The sequence below is a fragment of the Sciurus carolinensis genome, chromosome X (assembly GCF_902686445.1).
Source record: "Sciurus carolinensis chromosome X, mSciCar1.2, whole genome shotgun sequence".
In the NCBI taxonomy this organism is placed as follows: Eukaryota; Metazoa; Chordata; class Mammalia; order Rodentia; family Sciuridae; genus Sciurus; species Sciurus carolinensis.
The window spans coordinates 117,905,593-117,925,384 of record NC_062232.1 but is presented as its reverse complement, the minus strand read 5'-3'; the positions used below and the strand labels follow the sequence as shown (position 1 = coordinate 117,925,384).

Genomic DNA, 19,792 nt, shown 5'->3' with positions numbered 1-19,792 from the left:
TACAGAAGATATTCAACAGGGGGCAAGGGATGTGGCTCAGTGGTATAGTGCTTGCCTAGCAGGCATGAAGCCCTGGGTTCAATCCCTAGCACCACAAAAAAAACCCCAAAACAAAAAACTTTCTACACCTAAAAGAGGAAGAACAATAAACGCAATCAGGACAGCATGGGTCTTGAGATAAGGGAAAAAATAAATCTTCAGATAAGCCAATGAGAATTAGGAAAGAATCAAACATTATTAATAGATAATCATGAAACTCTAGATGAATAAGAGAGAACATAGAATATTTAAAACAAACAGAAGAAAAACATAATTGTAACAACTACACGCCACACCACACCTTTCAGTAATAATCCTGAAAGCAAATATCTTAATTCTCCAATGAAAATACACATGGATGCATGATTGTATTAAAAACAAGACCCAACAGTCCACTGCCTGCAAAGATATGCACCTCACTGGCAAAGATATGCACACACTGAAGATGAAAGGATGGAAAGTGATATTCCTTGTAAAGGGAATCAAAAAGCAAGTAGGAATAGTGACTCATATTTGATAAAACAATCTAGAAGCCAAAATCAATTAGAAAAGACAAAGGTCACTACACATTAACAAAGGGAACAATTCATCAATAAGATATGATGATTATAAATATATATGAACCAAACATTGGAGCTGCCAATTTATAAAGCAAACTCTACCGATCATAAAGGGAGAAATAGGTCCCAATACGAAAAGAGCAGGTGACTTCAATACCTACTTCTCACCAACAGATAGATTATCCAGATAAATAACAAGGAAATATTAGTTATATTATATTATAAATCAAATGAACTTAACAGAAATCTACAAAATATTTTATTCAACAGTTTCAGAGTATACATTCTTTTCATCAGGATATTTTTCCAAAACTAGTTCACACATTAGACCATAAAACAAGTCTTCGCAAATTCAAAAAGCTGAACTAATTTCTTGCATCTTATTGGATCATAATGGGATGACACTAGAAATCAACAGCAAGGGAAACTAGAAATTTCACAAATACATGGAAAATTAACAATATACTCTGAAGGAAGAGTGGGTGAAGAACTCAGGGGTGAAATTTAAAAATTCCCAAAGTCAAATGAAAAATGGAAATATAATATACCATCAAAGGCAGTTCTAAGAGGGAAGTTATAACTATGAGTGCCTATATTTAAAAAAACAAATCATAGGGGCTGGGGATGTAGCTCAGTTGGTAGAGTGCTTGCCTCCCAAGCATAAGGCCCTGGGTTCAATCCCCAGCACCACAAAAAAATTTAATAAAAGATAAAAAAACAAATCACAAATAAATAATTTAATGATACATCATCTCAAGATCTTAGGAAACAAAGAACAAATTACTGTATTTCACCACATAATCATCACCACTGCATTCACATATATTCATGAGTATTCTATGCATCCTAATCTTGCACCAAAGACATTTAGTGATAAATGATAATACCATCACATTTTTTTTTAAAAAAAAGCTTTATATAATGGTTTCATCCTACTTTTTTGTAAAAAAAAAAAAAATAGAGCATAAAATCTGCAATGATCATGTAGTAAAATATGATGAAACCAAAATAAGCAGAAAAAAAAGAAAAATAAAGATCAGGATAAAAATAAATGAAATAGAGACTAAAAGAACAATATAAAAGGATCAATAAAACAAAGAGCTGGTTCTCTGAAAAGATAAATAAGACTGAGAACCCCTTAGCCAAATTAACCAAGAGAGAAGACCCAAATAAATAAAAATTAGAGACAAAAAGGGGGATGTTACAATAGACACCATTGAAATTCACAAAGTCATTAGGGAATATTTTGAAAAATCATATTCCAATAAACTGAAAAGTCTAGAAGAAATGGACAGAGTTCTAAATACATATGACCTATCAAAAATGAACCAAGAGGATATAAAAAGCTTTAAGAATGAGTAAGAATCATTGAGAATGAAGCAATAATAAGAAGTCTCCAAAGAAAGCCCAAGACCAGATGGATTCCCTGCCAAATTTTGCCAGACTTTTATTAAAGAACTATTACCAATGCTCCTCAAACTATTCCATAAAATAAAAAGGAAAGGAACACATCCAAACTCATTCTATGAAACCAGTATTACCCTGCTACCAAAATCTGATAAGAACATAACAAAAAACAAAAGTATAGACCAATATCCTTAAGGTATATGATGCAAAAATCCTCAATAAAATACTTGCAAATTGAATTCAACAACACATTTAAAAAATCATACACTATAATCAGGTTGGTTCTATTCCAGTGTAGTAAGAATGGTTCAATACATGAAAATTAATAAACTTAAAGCACATAAATAGACAAAAAAACCCACAATCACCTCAACAGGTGCAGAAAGTCTGATAAAATTCAACAACTCTTCATTATAAAAATAACTTAGGTATAGAAGGACCATACCTCAACATAATAAAGGCCATATACGAGCCCATAGCCAACATCATACTGAATGAGAAAAACTAACATATTTCCTCTAAGATCAAGAACAAGTCAAACGTGTCTACTCACTGCTCTCATTCATACAGTACTTGAAATGTTAGCCAAAGCAATCATGCAAGAGAAAGAAATAAAAGGAACATAAACAGAAACGGAAAAAGTCAAGTTAATTCTATTTGTAGATGATATAATTCCTATACTTAGAAAACCCTAAAGATTCCACCAAAAGACTCTTTTAGAACTGATGAACAAATTACACAAAGCAGCAGGATACAAAATTAACAGACAAAAAACAGCAGATTTTTGTATTCCCCAGAAAGGAATGTGCTGACAATCAGGAAAGCAATTCTATTCATGATAGCTTAAAAAAAAAAAAAAAAAGAAAGAAACCAAATAAAGGATGTAAAAGACATTTACAATGAAAAACATAAAACACAAGAATAAAACTGAAGAAAACACTAGAAGATGGAATGATCTCCCAAGTTCATGGATTGGGAGAATTAATATTGTTAAAATGCCCATAGTACAAAAAGCAGTCTACAGATTCAATGCAATCTCCATTAAAATACCAAAGATATTTTTCACAGAACTAGAAAAAATAATCCTAATATTCAAATGGAAGTACTAAAGACCTGAATAGCCAAACCAATCCCAAGCAAAAAGAACAATGCTGAAGTCATCTAATTCCTGATTTCAAAACATACTATACAGCTATAGTAACAAAAGCAGCATGGCCCTGTCATAAAAACAGACACACACACAAATGGAATAGAATAGAGGACCCACAAAAAAAATGCATCTACAACCAACTAATTCTCAACAAAGGTGCAAAAAACTTAGAGAAAAGGCAGCTTCTTCGAAAAATGGTAGTGAAAAAACTGTTTATCTATGAGTAGAAAATTGAAATTAGACCTTTATTTCTCACCATCTACAAAAATCAACTCAAATTAGATGAAAGACCTTAATGTAACACCTAAAACTTTAAAACTACCAGTACAAGAAAACATAGGGGAAACACTCCAAAATTTCCTGACTAGGAATCTAATAGCTCAGGAAACCAAAGCAAAAACTGACAAATGGGATAACATCAAATTTAAAAGTTTCTTTGCACTTTGCACCAAAGGAAATGATCAAAAGCATAAAAAGACAACATACAGAGTGGGAGAAAATCTTCGCCACTTATTCATCTGATGGAGGATTCATATGCAGAGTATAAAAGGAACTCAAGAAACTTAACAAAATAATAAATAGTCTAATCAAAAAATGGACAAATGAGTGGGCTGTGGCTGCAGCTTGGTGGCAGAGCACTTGCCTAGCATATGTAATGTGCTGAGTTCGATCCTCAACACCACATAAAAAAATAAACAAACAAAATAAAGTTATTAAAAAAATGGACAAATGATCTGAACAGACACTTCTCAAAAGAAGAATTATAGATGGTCAAAAAATATATTCAAAAATGCTCACCATCTTTAGCCATCAGAGAACTGCAAATCAAAACTACACTGAGATTCCATACCCAAAGAAAAACACCTGTTATAAAAAAATAACAAATGTTTGTGAGAATGTGGGAATAAGGGACATTTACACACTGTTGATGGGAATGTAAATTTGTACTATGGAAAACAGCATGGAGGTTCTTCAAAAATAGAACTAGTATATGAACCAGGTATACCACTCCTGGGTATTTATTTGAAGGAAATGAAGTCAATGTACTAAAGAGACACCTGCATGCCTGTTTATTGATGCACTATTCATAATAACCAAACTATAGAATCAGCCTAGGTGCTCAACAAGAGAGAAATGGATAAAAATATGGTATATATACACAATGGAGTATTATTAAGTCATTAAGAAGAATGAAATCTTATCATTTGCAGGAAAATGGATGGAACTTGAGAACATCATGGTAAGCAAAATAAGCCAAACACAGTAAGATGAGTATATCAAGTTTTCTCTCATATGTGAAACAAATAAAATAAATGACCTGAAAGCAGAAGAGGGCTAACTAGAAGGGAATGGAAGGGAAAGGGAAGGGAAGGGAAGGGAAAGGAAAAGGGACAGGAAAGGAAAGGGGAAGGGAAAGGGGAAGGGAAGGAAGGGGAAAGGGAAAGAGGAAGGGGAGGAGAAGGGAAGGAAGGGGAAAGGGAAAAGGAAGGGAAAAGGGAAGGGGAGGGGAAGAGGGAAGAGAAAGAAAAGGAAAGGGAAAGGGAAGGATGTTAAGATTTAGAAACCACTTTACTCAAGGTCACACAGCTAGTAAGACTCAGTAGACCAGTTGTATGAGTCTCCATTTGGTTCAACTGCATATATCATATAGTGGGCATTTAAGGAATTATGTTTTTGTATGTTTCCATCATCTCCAGGAACCCAATACCATCCTTGATGACATTTTTCTAGTGTTTCCAAAATGATTTATGCTCTTGTTCCAACTACTGGGCTTGAAACAGTTCAAGTCATTATCTCAGAGGCCTCCCTTTACAACTATATGTCATTTCAATGTGTCTAGAGTCACAGCAAACAAAACAGAATTTAGATCAATATCATTGTGCTAATTAATACAGAATGCTGTTTAGAAGAGTGTAAGCATAATAGGGTTTATATTACTTAGTTCCACCAAAACAAAAAAGCTATTATAGTCCATAAACATAGTGAATATTTAAAAAGTAATCTAACAGAATGAATCAAACAACATTACCCTATGTAAATTTATGATTACACAAATGGTATGCCTTTACGCCATGTACAAACAGAGAAACAACATGTATCCCATTTGTTTACAATAAAAAAAAAGAAAAAAAAAAAGTAATCTTACCTGAGACTTTTCATCTAAGTTTTCCAATTTCTTAATTTTTTGTTTTACTTGAACTATATTCCCTGTTACATCATCCAGTTCAGCTTGCTGATTTAACAGAAGTTCAACTTCCGTGACAAGCTAAACATAGGAAATAAAGAGATTTTTAAAAAACATATAAATAATTAATCATTCTGAATTTATTTATATTTATTTACTGGAGGGTACTAGGGATTGAATCCAGGATGTTCTACCACTGAACTACATTCCACAGCTCTTTATCTTTTTTCTTTTGAGACAGGGTCTCAAAAAGGAAGGGAAAGCCTCAAACTTGTGATCCTCCTGCCTCAGCCTCTCAAGTCACTGTGATTATGGGTCTGCATCACTGCACCCAGCTGACATTCTGTCTCTATGATCAAGTTTTGTAGTAAATACTATTAAATAAGAATGTCAATATGGAAAAATTACACATATGGAAATATGCTCAGCTATTTTATACACACAAATAGATGTGATCTGTTAAAATTTAACTTTCTAGGTATCCATGTATACCCATGATTTATGTAAGATCACTATGTATACATTCATACATATAGATATAGGTATATAGATCTGAATTTGCATTTATGCAAACATGTATATATGCAAATATGCATATACATGCAAATTTTCCAGCTTTATGGTGAATAATCCTGCAAACAAAGCCCCTCCCATATCAATGAGCACACCTGGCAACTACATCTTAATCTTTAATAACATTTCTCAAAAAAAGAAAGTTTCTAAGAAAATGGTTACTTCCAGGGCTTAGGCAAAATAGGTGCAAGATAAACTTAAAATATCTCTTCATTCCAGAAAGTAAGAAATGATTTTCTAAAAAATATTGGAGAACATCACAAGGATAGAGTAGCCAGTTTCAATAACAAAGTAGAAAAACAGTAAAGGAAGCAAGGCACAGTGATGTATGCCTGTAAACCCAGTCACTTAGGAGGCTGAGGCAGGAAGATTGTAATTAGAGCCAGCCTCAGCAACTTACAGACTCAGACTCAAAATTTTTTACAAAAATGAAAAATTTTTTACAAAATTTTTGTAAAATTTTTTACAAAAAAAATAAAAGAAACAAAAGTATAGGTATTGGCCACATGTAATGGACTGTCCAGATGGGTCAAACTGGAATATACTTTCAGTCTTTTAAATAATATGTAACTAAATATGATTTAATTTCATCTGTCAGGCTTTCCATAGAAATAAAAGTCCTGGATCAGAAAAAAAAAAAACTGTTAAATCAAAAGGACTTAGCTCTTAGTAAAGCATTTGAATAGCATATGTGATACCCTCGGTTTAATTCACAAAAAAAGAATAAAAGAAGAAAGAATAGTAATAAATTATAAATCATGAAAAATATAGGAATCTAACAAATGAATAAACGAAATAAAGGAAAAGCTCTTGCTTCAGCACAGTTCCTACTGTAGATAGAAAAGTGTTGGAAAAATCATCACTTTGAAATCACCATAGTAAAGAGTAGTTCAGGAAAGAAATATCCACTGAAGCTAAATATATGGGAAATTTTGGTGAGGAGTAAGATAATTGTATTGCCTTAAATTTCCTCTCCACATATTTTCTAATAGTTATGGGACAGGATGTAACTATAGAGTGGAGAAATTCAATAACATCTTCTGGTTAATCAAAATGAACATCAACAATGAGAGGCAGGTGTGACACCCTGAATAGAGCACATCACTTAGGTAGTCATCTAGTTGGTCATACATAGACTGAAGCTACTCATGAGAAGATGTCAAACTCAAAATGATGAAACCTTCAGTTTTAAAATGGACTATATTCTTCAAAATACTAATATCATAAAAGACAAGAAAGGCAATGGAAATGTTCTAGATTTAAGGAGACTAAAGAGATATGACAACTCAATACTGGATCCTAGATTAGACCTTGTATGGAAAGAAAAAGAAATGCTATAAAGGCCATTATTGGGTCAACAGACAGAATTGGAATATTGATGGTAGATAATATAAAAGTACTGCATTGTTGTTAAATGTACTGAATTTCATAACTGTACTGTGGATATATAAGAATAATTATTAGAAAACAAATGAAATATTTAGGGTGGAAAGTCCACAATGTATGAAAATTATTCTCAATGGTCAGAAAAAAATTATCTGTATATACATATGAGCAAGGGAGAAGAAATAAAAAAGTAAGTTTGGCAAAATATTATGAATAAGTTAATCTGGGAAGAAGATGAATGTGTATTTCTACTTTTCTTATGTTTGCCACTTTTCTATAAGTTGAAATTTCCAAATGATTTTTTCTCTATTTTTTATTTTGTTTGTTTGTTACTGGGGATTAAACCCAGGGGCATTTAAATACTGAGCCACATCCCCAGTCCCAAATAAGTTTTTTTTTAAAGTAACCTTCTAAACATAAAAAAAACATTTCTGCATGTAACCATGAGATACAGTCAGCAAGAGCACAATGTAAAAAAGAATACTGAATAGAGACAGCAATGACTTGAAGAAACAGAAGAGAACCACAGGACAAGAATTTAGATTGGATGCACAACACGTATGAGTAGATGCATAGTTGGAAAGTACTATTTTGTTGGTACTGGCTTGGAAGGAACTGAGCCCTAAGTTCAGAATGCTGTGCTCTTCCAAAACAATTCTTAGAGAACAAATGAATACCAGGTAAGTAAGCCATTCACAGGCAGAAAACAAGATGGAGACACGAAGGAGAGAGAAGAAATAGTTTTCCTTGATAAGCCTGGTCAAGTACTTTGCCTGTGAGAAGCTTTGACAGGGCTGCCACAAAAATAAAAGAAACAAAAGCATAGGTATTGACCACATTGTAATGGACTGTCCAGGTGGGTCAAACTGGAATATACTTTCAGTCTTTTAAATAATATGTAACTAAATATGATTTAATTTCATCTGTCAGGCTTTTCATAGAAATAAAGTCCTGGATCAGAAAAAAAAAAACTTTGTTAAATCATAAGCTCAGCACAGGAATATGGTATAAAAACACCAAGAAGGAAGTGGGTATTATTTCCTTGGAATGCTATCCCACAGCCTACAAACACTTTATATCTAAAATAACTTTGAATAACAAACCTGAAGGAAAAGAGAAACTTTGTCCCTGTCATACACCTTGGCACTTAAGTACCTTCCCATAGGAAATGGGTAAGTGGAAGAAGAGAAGACTGAGAAGTTTAGTAGAGATTTCTGCATTCTAAGTCCAGGTTCACTTGTACGTGCCTCTTAGTCCCTCTATAGTTATATATGGGCATCTTACAAGACTGGATTCTGATGTTCAAGAACCCCTGGCATAATGAAAAGAAATGTATAAAGAAATGTTTTAACTGACCTCTTGAAAATCTTGCTCAAACTTCCACAACTGCAGATACTGTTCCATTTTTAATTGGTGTTTTTCCCAAAATCCATCAAAAGCTGTTTCCATATCATGAACTTGAGCCAGCAATCTTAACAAAGAAAAGTAAAAGAATTCCTTAAAAGAAAAAAAAAAAAACAAACAACCACCTGTACTGCAGCTACATCAATAAACCTGGTCTGGACATTAAGAATTATAGGCAAAGTCACAGTCTGTGGCACTTGGTTCAGACACAGAAAATGTTCACAGAACTTAGTTCTGCAAGCAAGCTAAGCTCTATGGGATAACCATGGCAAGAAGTTCTCAGATTTTCAGAGCTCCAGAAATACTTTCACACCTAATGGAGTGCAGCAAAATGCATAATTCCTTCTTGAAAATGTAAAATGAGTTAACTCTGAAGCAAAAAATGATACTCACTTATTAATAGTTTGCCAGTCACCATTTATTTGCTGATGACGTTCAATACTCGAACTGACAGCTTCTCCAGTGTTAGGGACTTCCAGATTTGTTAGCAGAATCTTTCCTTCTTTGGTTACAGCTGTAATATCATTCTGTACAAAGGCACAATGGGATTTATCGGCTGATTAGTGATCCAACCTGACTGACCTCAACAGAAGGCAATATACATTCATGGCATGCAGAATGGAAACAACAGCTCTAGAATGATTTTTCTATCTGAAAAATCAAGCAGTATTTCAATACCACAAAATCCAAAATCTTTGAAGGTCCAAGAAGCCCTTGCCTTAGAGATGGATGTTGCAATCACTATTCTATAAAACCGTTACAGGGAGAAGTACCATGTGTTCTCTTTGTGCAAGTTCTAATCTATTCCATTCCACTCTGGTAATATTTTAATATGTTCAAATAAAGCAGTATTATATAAAGACTATCAAACTAGAAAGCATACAGTTACAGATATTTAATGCATATTCAGAAAGAATCACTGTACCTTTCTTACTAATCCTTTTTGCTGGGGGGAGGGTTTACCAGGGATTGAACCCAGGGGCACTTGACCACTGAACCACATCCCCAGCCCTATTTTGTATTTTATTTAGACAGAGTCTCACTGAGTTGCTTAGGGCCTTGCTAATTTGCTGAGGCTGGCTTTGAACTGTGATCCTCATGCTGTAGCCTACCGAGCTGCTGGGATTACAGGCATACTCCACTGCACCTGGCACTAATCCTTAATTGTTAGCAATCACTCCCCACCATAAGTCTTATTTCACTTCACATTTGGGGTTAAATAATGCCACGTAGTCTAAATCTCTGTTTAGAAGGTGTTATGACTGGAGACTGATCTAAGTACACAGACTCTTTTCAGACTTCAAAGAGTAATCTAAGACTTTCTTCATGAGGTTCAAGGACCCCTTAAACTGTAAGTAAAAACTGGAGCCTAAGGGGCTGAGGGTATGGCTCAGTGGTAGAGCACTTATCCAGTATGTGTGAGGCCCTGGGTTCCATCCCCAACATTACAAAGAAACAAAAATGCTAATACTTATGAAGCATGAGCTGTGTGCCAAGCACTGCTGTATGTACATCACATACTTTACCTCATTTCACCTTCACACAACTATACAAAAGATAAGCATGATCATCATCAACGTCATTACACATATAGAGAAACTGAAACTCAGGAGGTTAAGCAAACTGCCCAACATCACACAGTTTATTAAATACAATTTTCTTTCCTTGGACAAAGTTTTGCTTTTAGATTATGGTTCAGTTTCTCTCTTTTTAACTGAAACATGTAACCTGTACACAAAGTTCAAATCTGACAGTGCATCCAGCATGCCTATTAATATATGAAAGAGACAAGTGATATCTGAATGCTTGGTATTTGTTGAGAATGTTCTTGAACTTTTTGAGGAAAGTGACCATCAAAGTACTTGCTCATTGTCAAAACCATGCCTCAGAATCTTTCACAATCCAACACTCTAATCAGAACTGAGTAGGAAAACAAAATCCATTTGCCATTCCTGGTTTACCAAAGAAAACATTAAGCACTAGCACTCCGTGGAGAAGAGAGCTTTTAATCTACTGAGCAACGTTGGCCTTGGTTACAACACTAGATCATGGCAGAGATGGGACAAGAAATCAGGTTTTCTGGCTCCTCATCAAGTGCGCCTTCTCCCATTTCACACTGTACCTGTGGTGGAGGTTAAAACAGAACACCTGTCAACTGTTGATTCTCACACTTGCTTTCCAAATGAGAGGGCCTTTCGGTAATATAAAGAATATGAGGTTTGGGGCTATAGCTCAGTGGTAGAGCTCTAGGCTCAAATAAGTGAGGCACTGGGTTTGAACCTCAGCACCACACAAATAAATAAAATAAAGGTATTAAAGAATATGAGGTTAACAAATAACTGTAGATTTCTTATTGTGGCACATACATAATATATTCTATTTTCAAATAAACAATTTCCCAAGACACTGTATCATTTGCAAAAGAGACACTTAAAATTCAACCTATCCAGTACATTCTTCTCTTGTAGAGTAATATTTTTATACCTTTAAATATTATATGCAAATATGTAACAACCAGTGTGAAGTTGATGTGTCAAACACCTTTCTGGAAAAAGACCATGTAAAACTTTTGTTTGTCCACTCTATCAGACATACCTTCAATAAATGATACCTTTCAGCACGAATTGCCAAGATTTCTTCTATTGAAGGAATATCATCTGGTAGTTCTGTCTCAGCAAGTTCAGTTCCAAAGGATTGTAACATCTGAGCCATTTCTTTCACTGTGAGGGCAAAATTTTCTATAGCCTGCAAAGAGCCAGTGATACTTTTATGGAAACTGTCAGCATAGCAAAACCTGGACCAGTAATTGCATTTATGTTTATTTGGGCATAACATCAAACATACATGTTATGAACTCTGGCATTACCCTTGGCAATCAACTCTAACTTTGCATCTAAGGCTCTAAGAAACTAAAAGCAAAGTTAGGTTTCTTCTGGAATGTCTTTTTTCTAAATTTATAGACTTTTCTCTTAGATATTGATGAAAATTATTTCTTGGGAGCTAAGGACATAGCTCAGTGGTACAGCACTTGTCTAGCATGCATGAAGCCCTGGGCTCAATTCCCAGCACCACCCCCAAATATTATTTCTTAAAGATGCCATGTACTGAATAACGTGCTTTATGTCCTTGAAAAATCACAGTGCTTTCCTTATTCTACAAACTGCAAAGGGTAAAAGTGCCATAAGTTTACTTCTGAAGAGATAAGAACAGCAAAGTCACTTTATATTTGTTTATTACCATTTATGAATAGCATTAGCATTCCAAACAAGGTAATGGTCTTAGGATTGTCTTTTTTTTTTTTGGTGGTGGTGCTGGGGATTGAACCCAGGGCCTTGTGCATACAAGGCAAGCACTCTACCAACTGAGCTATATTCCCAGCCCCAGTAATGGTCTTAGGAAAGGGGGAACAAGATGTCACAACAATGCATTGCAAGTACTGTTGAAGATCTGAAATTGCCATACCAAAGGCTCGATTGCCCTAAAACGGCAAGTAAGTTTGTGTTGTTAATTTTTTTTTTTTTTTTACAAAATCCATTACTTACAGAGAGATGGACAAAATGTACAGGTTACATGAATCATCTATTTACCATGCAGCTCAAGGTATCTGCTCCTTTAGTTTGGTTTTGTAGGTTACTAAAGGCTAGATATTGTTATTTTGACAATACACCTTCATATGAATGAATGAATTGTTGAATGAATTATTAAATGAACTGTTGGATAAAGAAGAAAGATGAGGAAAATGAAGCCCTGATTTAATGAACCATCATTATTTTCTTCAGAAAATTTTCCATATCTCTGGAATTTGAAGTGAAGATAATTCAACCTGGATTCCCACCTGGGAAGCATAGGGTCCTTACTTATTTGTAAATTTCTAAAACAGAAGGACTCTTCTAACAACTATAATTGCCTCAGGAGCATCACTAGGATTATGAGATTAATAATCTTACTTGAGTTGTTGAGGGTTTGTCATATGCTATGCACTGAGCTAATCATTTTGCATTAGGTTATGTCATTTAATCTTCACCAGACTCCTATGAGGTAAGGTATTACTATTCCCATTTTATAGCAAGGAAAAAGAAGATTCAGACATGTTGTGTATACTGCCCAAGTTCATACAGCTAAAAATCAGCAGTGACAAGATCTGAACCCAAACCCTTTGCTTCTTCCAGTTACTACGTGGCCACAGGAAGGGTTGGGCAGAATAAGATTTCCTTATTCTCTAGACTTCTTCAAATGCCATCCCTAGTGACTCTTCATTTCTAGATATTGCCTACGGAAGAAAAATCAAGATGTTGAATTTTAAATGTATTTGAAAAGTAGGAGCCCCGAAAAATCTGTTTTTCCCAAATAGGAAAAATTTCTAGAACTAGATTTAAAGACTAATATGAACTATATGTTCTACGGTAAGGGCAAAAGCAACATACATTTCTGAAGATGATCCATTCACTGTGGCAGTACTGCAAGGTGCCGCCTAACTCAGGGGTTAACTGCTTGTCATCAATGTATGCCAGCAAATCACTAACTGAGCTCAGCATAACAACCTATATAAATAAGCAAAAAAGATACTGTTAACTGTCCTTCATGGCATCCCTCCATTAAACTGTAAAATGAACTTTAGCATACATTTAGCAGAAAGTCATCTTGTATAAATGGTTCTAACAGTTCTGTCTTGTACATGTACCCCACACGTTTGCATTACCTCATTAGGTAATAAGTTTTTATTTATAAAACGTTTCTCTACAGCACAATTAACCTCCATAACAACCCAAACACCTAATTCTCTTTCATCTAAGTTTTCATTGTTAATGGCTCAGCTTGTGAAAGAATGCTATGCTCACAACAAAGTAAAAGAACTATATATTGTAAGCTACAATTTATCAGGAGGGACTGATCTTTCCAAAAGTATCAAAATTTATGAGCACTGTATTCCTAATAAAACATATAAAAACATCTTTCAAAACAAAGAACATGATTCTCTGAACTAGCTCAGGATGTGAGTTCATGGGAGTTCAAATACATAAAACATACTCGTTTTTACTAAAAATAAGAGTTCCTGATTATGCACACACGTACACAGATACACATACACACACACACACAAAACATATAACATTTATTTTTCAAAAGAAATTGTTTTTGTTATAAATTGCTTAATCTATTTCTTAACAGTAGAAGTGGAAGGCCTTGGGACATTTCAAATTTGTATTTTTGGAAGACATTTTTTTATTTTAAATGCTATATAAAGCACGTGTAACAACAAATAGCATTGGACAAAGTCTTCATGAGAATTAAAGGGACAAAACATTTAAAAAATATACTCTTACTGGTAATTTGAGCATGAAATCCTCCTGACTAAATCGAAATCCAATGTCCGTGAAAGTTCGCTGAAGAAAACTGGTAGGACGTAAAACCAAAACTAAATGCAAGTTCCCAGGAAAAGAAGCCTGTGGAAAAAAGGAACAAAATGAGAGAAAATTGGGAAAACAAGCATTTGACTGAGCACATGTCAGAAAACATGTAATTGAACGAAATAAAGTTTAAAGTCAAAGTCAGTAAAAGGCCAATTCTTTAAAAAAAATGGATGCTGATAAAATCCAAAAACATGAAAATAGAAATAAAAATAATGTAAGGTTATTAGGTCAGATCCTTAATGTTCCTGGTGTGGAATTTTCTCACACTAGATAAATAGGTCCCAAGTTACAAAGTATTATACTCTAACACTTCACTTCAAGTTTTGTTTTTATTGTTTACTTTTTGCTTTTTAACTGACAGAAAATTCACACTCATTTATGGATTACAGTATATAATTTGATACATATATAACATGTGTAATTAGTAATTAGTAGTTCTATCTCCTCAAATATTATCATTTCTGTATGTTAGGAACTGTCAAACTACTTCCCCTTCTTCAGCTGTTCTATGGTACTAATTATCCCACCTCCCTCTATCCCCCCATTTCCCCTCCTCTTCCTATCCTCCAATGACTTCTGTTCTACTCTCCTTCTGTATGATCAACTTTTTTCATTTCCAGAATTGTCTTCATTCAACACTGTATGAGAACATATAGTATTGATCTTTCTGTCCTTGGTTTAATTCACTTAATATAATGTCCTCCAGTTCTATCCACATTGCCAACAAATGGAGAGGATTTCGTCCTTTTTATGACTGAATAATATTCCACTGTGTATATATGCCACATTTTCTTTTTCATTCATCCACTGATGGATACCTTAATTGATTCCACATTTTGGTCAATTTTGATAGTGCCACAATAAACATTGGCATGTAGATTATCTCTTTGATATAATCTTTTCAATTCATTTGGCTATACACCCAGAAGTGGGATTGCTGGGTCACATGATAGTTTCGTTTTCAGTGTTTTGAGGTACTTTCATACTGTTTTCTACAATGGCTGTTCTAATTTATTCCACACCAACAGTGTATAAGAGTTCCCCTTTCTCATGCCCTCTTTCACCACTTCTATTAAACATCATCCTTGAAACTCTAGTCAGAGCAATTAGACAAACCAAAGAAATTAAAGGAATACAAATTGGAAAAGAACAACTCCAACTATCCCTGTTCGCTGATGACATGATTATATATTTAGAGGAACCTGGAAATTCCACCAGAAAACTTTTAGAACTCATAAGTGAATTCAGTAAAGTAGCAGGTTACAAGACCAATGCTCATAAATCCAATGCATTTTTATACATAAGTGATGAATCTTCAGAAAGAGAAATTAGGAAAACTACCCCATTCACAATAGCATCAAAAAAAATAAAATACTTGGGAATCAATCTCACAAAAGAGGTGAAAGACCTCTACAATGAGAACTACAGGACACCAAAGAAAGAAATTTAAGAAAACCTCAGAAGATGGAAAAATCTCCCATGTTCTTGGATAGGAAGAATTAATATTGTCAAAATGGCCATAGTACCAAAAGTGCTATACAGATTCAATGCAATTTCAATTAAAATCCCAATGATGTACCTTACAGAAATAGAGCAAGCAATTATGAAATTCATCTGGAAGAATAAGAAACCCAGAATAGCTAAAGCAATCCTCAGTAGAAAGAGTGAAGTAGGGGGTATCGCAATACCAGATCTTCAACTCTACTACAAAGCAATAGTAACAAAAACAGCATGGTATTGGCACCAAAATAGACAGGTAGATCAATGGTACAGAATAGAGGACATGGACACAAACCCAAACAAATATAATTTCCTCATACTAGACAAAGGTGCCAAAAATATGCAATGGAGAAAAGATAGCCTCTTCAACAAATGGTGCTGGCAGAATTGGAAATCCATATGCAACAGAATGAAATTAAACCCCTATCTCTCACCCTGCACAAAACTCAACTCAAAATGGATCAAGGACCTTGGAATCAGACCAGAGATCCTACATCTTATAGAAGAAAAAGTAGGTCCAAATCTTCAACATGTAGGCTTAGGATCAGACTTCCTCAACAGGACTCCCATAGCACAAGAAATAAAAGCAAGAATCAACAAGTGGGATACATTCAAACTAAAAAGCTTTCTCTCAGCAAAGGAAACTATCAGTAATGTGAAGAGAGAGCCTACAGAGTGGGAGAATATCTTTGCCACTCATACTTCAGATAGAGCACTAATTTCCAGAATCTATAAAGAACTCAAAAAACTCTACACCAAGAATACAAATAATCCAATCAACAAATGGGCTAAGGAAATGAACAGACACTTCACAGAAGATCTACAAGCAATCAACAAACATATGGAAAAATGTTCAACATCTCTAGTAATAAGAGAAATGCAAATCAAAATTACCCTAAGATTCCATCTGACCCCAATTAGAATGGCGATTATCAAGAATACAAGCAACAACAGGTGTTGGAGAGGATGTGGGGAAAAAGGTACACTCATACATTGCTGGTGGGGTTGCAAATTAGTGCAGCCACTCTGGAAAGCAGTACGGAGATTCCTCAGAAAGCTTGGAATGGAACCACCGTTTGACCCAGCTATCCCACTCCTTGGCCTATACCCAAAGGACTTAAAATCAGCATACTACAGAGATACAGTCACATCAATGTTCATCGCTGCTCAATTCACCATAGCCAGACTGTGGAACCAACCTAGATGTCCATCAATTGATGAATGGATAAAGAAACTGTGGTATATATATACAATGGAATATTACTCCACCATAATGAATGATAAAATTATGGCATTTGCTGGCAAATGGATGAAATTGGAGAATATCATGCCAAGTGAGATAAGCCAATCTCAAAAAACTAATGAACGAATGATCTCGCTGATAAGCGGATGATGACATATAATGGGGGGTGGGAGGGGTTAGCGTTAGGGTTAGGATTAGGTTTAGGGTTAGGGTTAGGGTTAAGGAGGGTAGCAAGAATGGAGGAAGGAAGGACTGTATAGAGGGAAAAGAGGGGTGGGAGGGAAGAAAAAAATAACAGAATGAATCAAACATTACCCTATGTAAATTTATGATTACACAAATGGTATGCCTTGACTCCATGTACAAACAGAGAAACAACATGTATCCCATTTGTTTATAAAAAAAAAAAGAGTTCCACTTTCTCCGCATCTTTGTCACCATTTGTTATTATGGTCTTTTAGATAATAGTCATTCTCGCTAGAGTAAAACAATGTCTTATTATGGTTTTGAATGCATTTCCCTGATGATTAGTTTTGTTGAATTTTTTTTCACATATCTGTTGGCCATTTTTTAATCTTCTTTTAAGAAATGTCTAATCAGTGGCAGCAATCAAGAATACAAACAATAATAAATTCCAGAGAGGATGTGGATTCACACTGTCAGGGAGAGTGTAAACTAGCAGAACCACTATGGAAAACAGTATGGAGATTTCTCAAAAGATTAGGCATGGAACCACCAATATGACCCAGCTGTTCCATTCCTTGGTGCTTATCAAAACGAATTACAATCATCATTCTATAGCAATACATGTATACCCATGTTTATAGCAGCACAATTCCTAATACCCAAACTATGTAAACAGCATAGTTCATTCAACAGATGAATGGATAAAGAAAATATGCTATATATACACAATGAAGCTTTATTCAGCCATAAAGAATGAAAGCATGTCATTTTCAGGAAAATGAATGGAACATGAGTATGTTGTTATGAGAAATAAGCTAAACTCAGAAGATCCAGGATGGTATGTTTTCTCTCATACATGGAAGCTAGAGAGGAAAAAGGAAAAGAAAGGGATATTGTTTTACTCTAGCTAGAATGACTATTATCTAAAAGACAATAATAAAAAATGTAAATCTGTGATTACACAAATGGTATGCCTTTACTCCATGTACAAATAGAGAAACAACATGTATCCCATTTGTTTACAATAAAAAAATAAATAAAAATTTTAAAAAATTTTAAAAAATGGTGGCAAAGATGTGGAGAAAAGGGAACTCTTATGCACTGTTGGTGGCAATTACATTAGAACAGCTATTATGGAAACAGTATGAAATGATGAAAATCAAAGGGAGATCAATAGTCAGGAAAAGGGACCAGGGAGAGGGAGGAGAGAAGGGGGAAATACTAGGGAATGACATTTTCCAAATTATAATGTTATAATATGTGCGCCAATGAATATGTAACAACAAATCCCATCATTAAGTATAGCTATAATGTACCAATTAAAATATGGAAAAATTAGGGAGGAATGAAAATAGTATGATCCAATATTAATAATAAATTACTTGGTAGTAAATGCCTATTTTATGGCAAGTAATTTATCAACATTACCATAATTCATCTTCACAATAATCCTATAATGGAGTCAAGTCTCCTTCCCCTTTTACAAAAAATATGACTCAGAGAATTTAAATATAAATTGCCACAGCTGGTGAAATCTTAAATTGCACCTAAGTTTGTGCTCTTAATAGCTAAACTTCCCAACTCTTGAAGAGATCACAGTCAAAAAAGCTAGAGGAAAGTGATGCTGAGAGACACAAGGCAATAGTGTTGAAAAGACAGCCAAGAACCACATAAAGAAGGATCTTGAAGTCTTTCCTAGAGGTAAAGGAAGTCTCTAAGAGGTTTTGAGCAATAGAACAACATAATCAGATTTGCAAATTTTTAAAGTTTATCATGGTACTGGGGATGGAACCCAGGGCCCTAGGCAAGTGCTCTACCAGTGAGCTACATCCACAATCCCTCAGGTTTGCATTTTACAAAGATTACTTTGGAGCCAGGAGTGGTGGCACATGCTTGTAATCCCAGCGGTTTGGGAGGCTGAGGCAGGAGGATCTCAAGTTCAGAGTCAGCCTCAGCAACTTAGTGAGGTCCTAAGCAACTCAGTGAGACCCTGTCTCTAAATAAAATACGAAATAGGGCTGGGGATGTGGCTCAGTGGTCGAGTGCCCCTGAGTTCAATCCCTGGTACCCCCCTCTAAAAAAAATTACTTTGGTTTTGGAAAAGAACTGGTTTTAGAAAGGACCAGACATAGATAGATGTACTAGGAGGGTTGGTAAAATAAAATCTAAGCCAGGGATTCTGAACCAGAGCAAAAATGGTTAAAAAAAAAAAAAGAGGGTAGAATGTAGAAGGTACAATTAGTAAGACATAACTATTGAATGTGTTTGATGAGAAAGGAGGGACTCGATCAAATCAATCTCAAAATCTGGGGCTTCAGTAATAGTGTGAATGATACAATCTTCCCTGAGATGGGGAACAGAAGAGAAGCAGGCTTGAAGGAGGGAAGCAAAATTCTGGTTCCCCTTTGTAGGCGTGTTGGGCTAGAAGGGTTGCAGAACATCCAGATGGTGACCATCGGACAGCTGTTACACACAAGTAAGCGGGGAGAAACGTCTAAGCTGGGAGTGTAGATTCAGAAGTCATTAGCCTCATGAGGGAAGATAAAAGCATAATAAAGCAAACTCTATCAAAAATATTTCAAATGCACTCATATTTCAGGCATGCTATAATAATAGCAATTGAACAAAGCCATAAAACAAAAACTAATAAGATATTGGGGGACAAGAAGTCTATGAGAACTCTCTGTACTTCCTGCTCCATTTTGTTGGGAACCTAAAAACTACTCTCAAAAATCGTCTATTAGAAAA

General features: G+C 34.9%; 1 protein-coding gene and 1 non-coding gene across 2 annotated transcripts in view; one reads left to right on the top strand and one right to left on the bottom strand.

Annotated features, from left to right (window-relative positions):
* The window catches only part of Mcf2 (MCF.2 cell line derived transforming sequence), a 74,337-nt gene that overhangs the window by 35,264 nt on the left and 19,281 nt on the right, over window positions 1-19,792 (bottom strand). The window contains 6 exon segments of the mRNA XM_047535728.1: window positions 5,303-5,422; window positions 8,657-8,771; window positions 9,098-9,231; window positions 11,300-11,449; window positions 13,129-13,245; window positions 14,029-14,148. Of these exon segments, the coding sequence (XP_047391684.1) occupies window positions 5,303-5,422; window positions 8,657-8,771; window positions 9,098-9,231; window positions 11,300-11,449; window positions 13,129-13,245; window positions 14,029-14,148 (756 nt within the window).
* On the top strand, window positions 1,219-1,292 carry Trnag-ccc (transfer RNA glycine (anticodon CCC)). Its single transcript has one exon. It is a non-coding gene; the product is annotated as a tRNA-Gly (tRNA).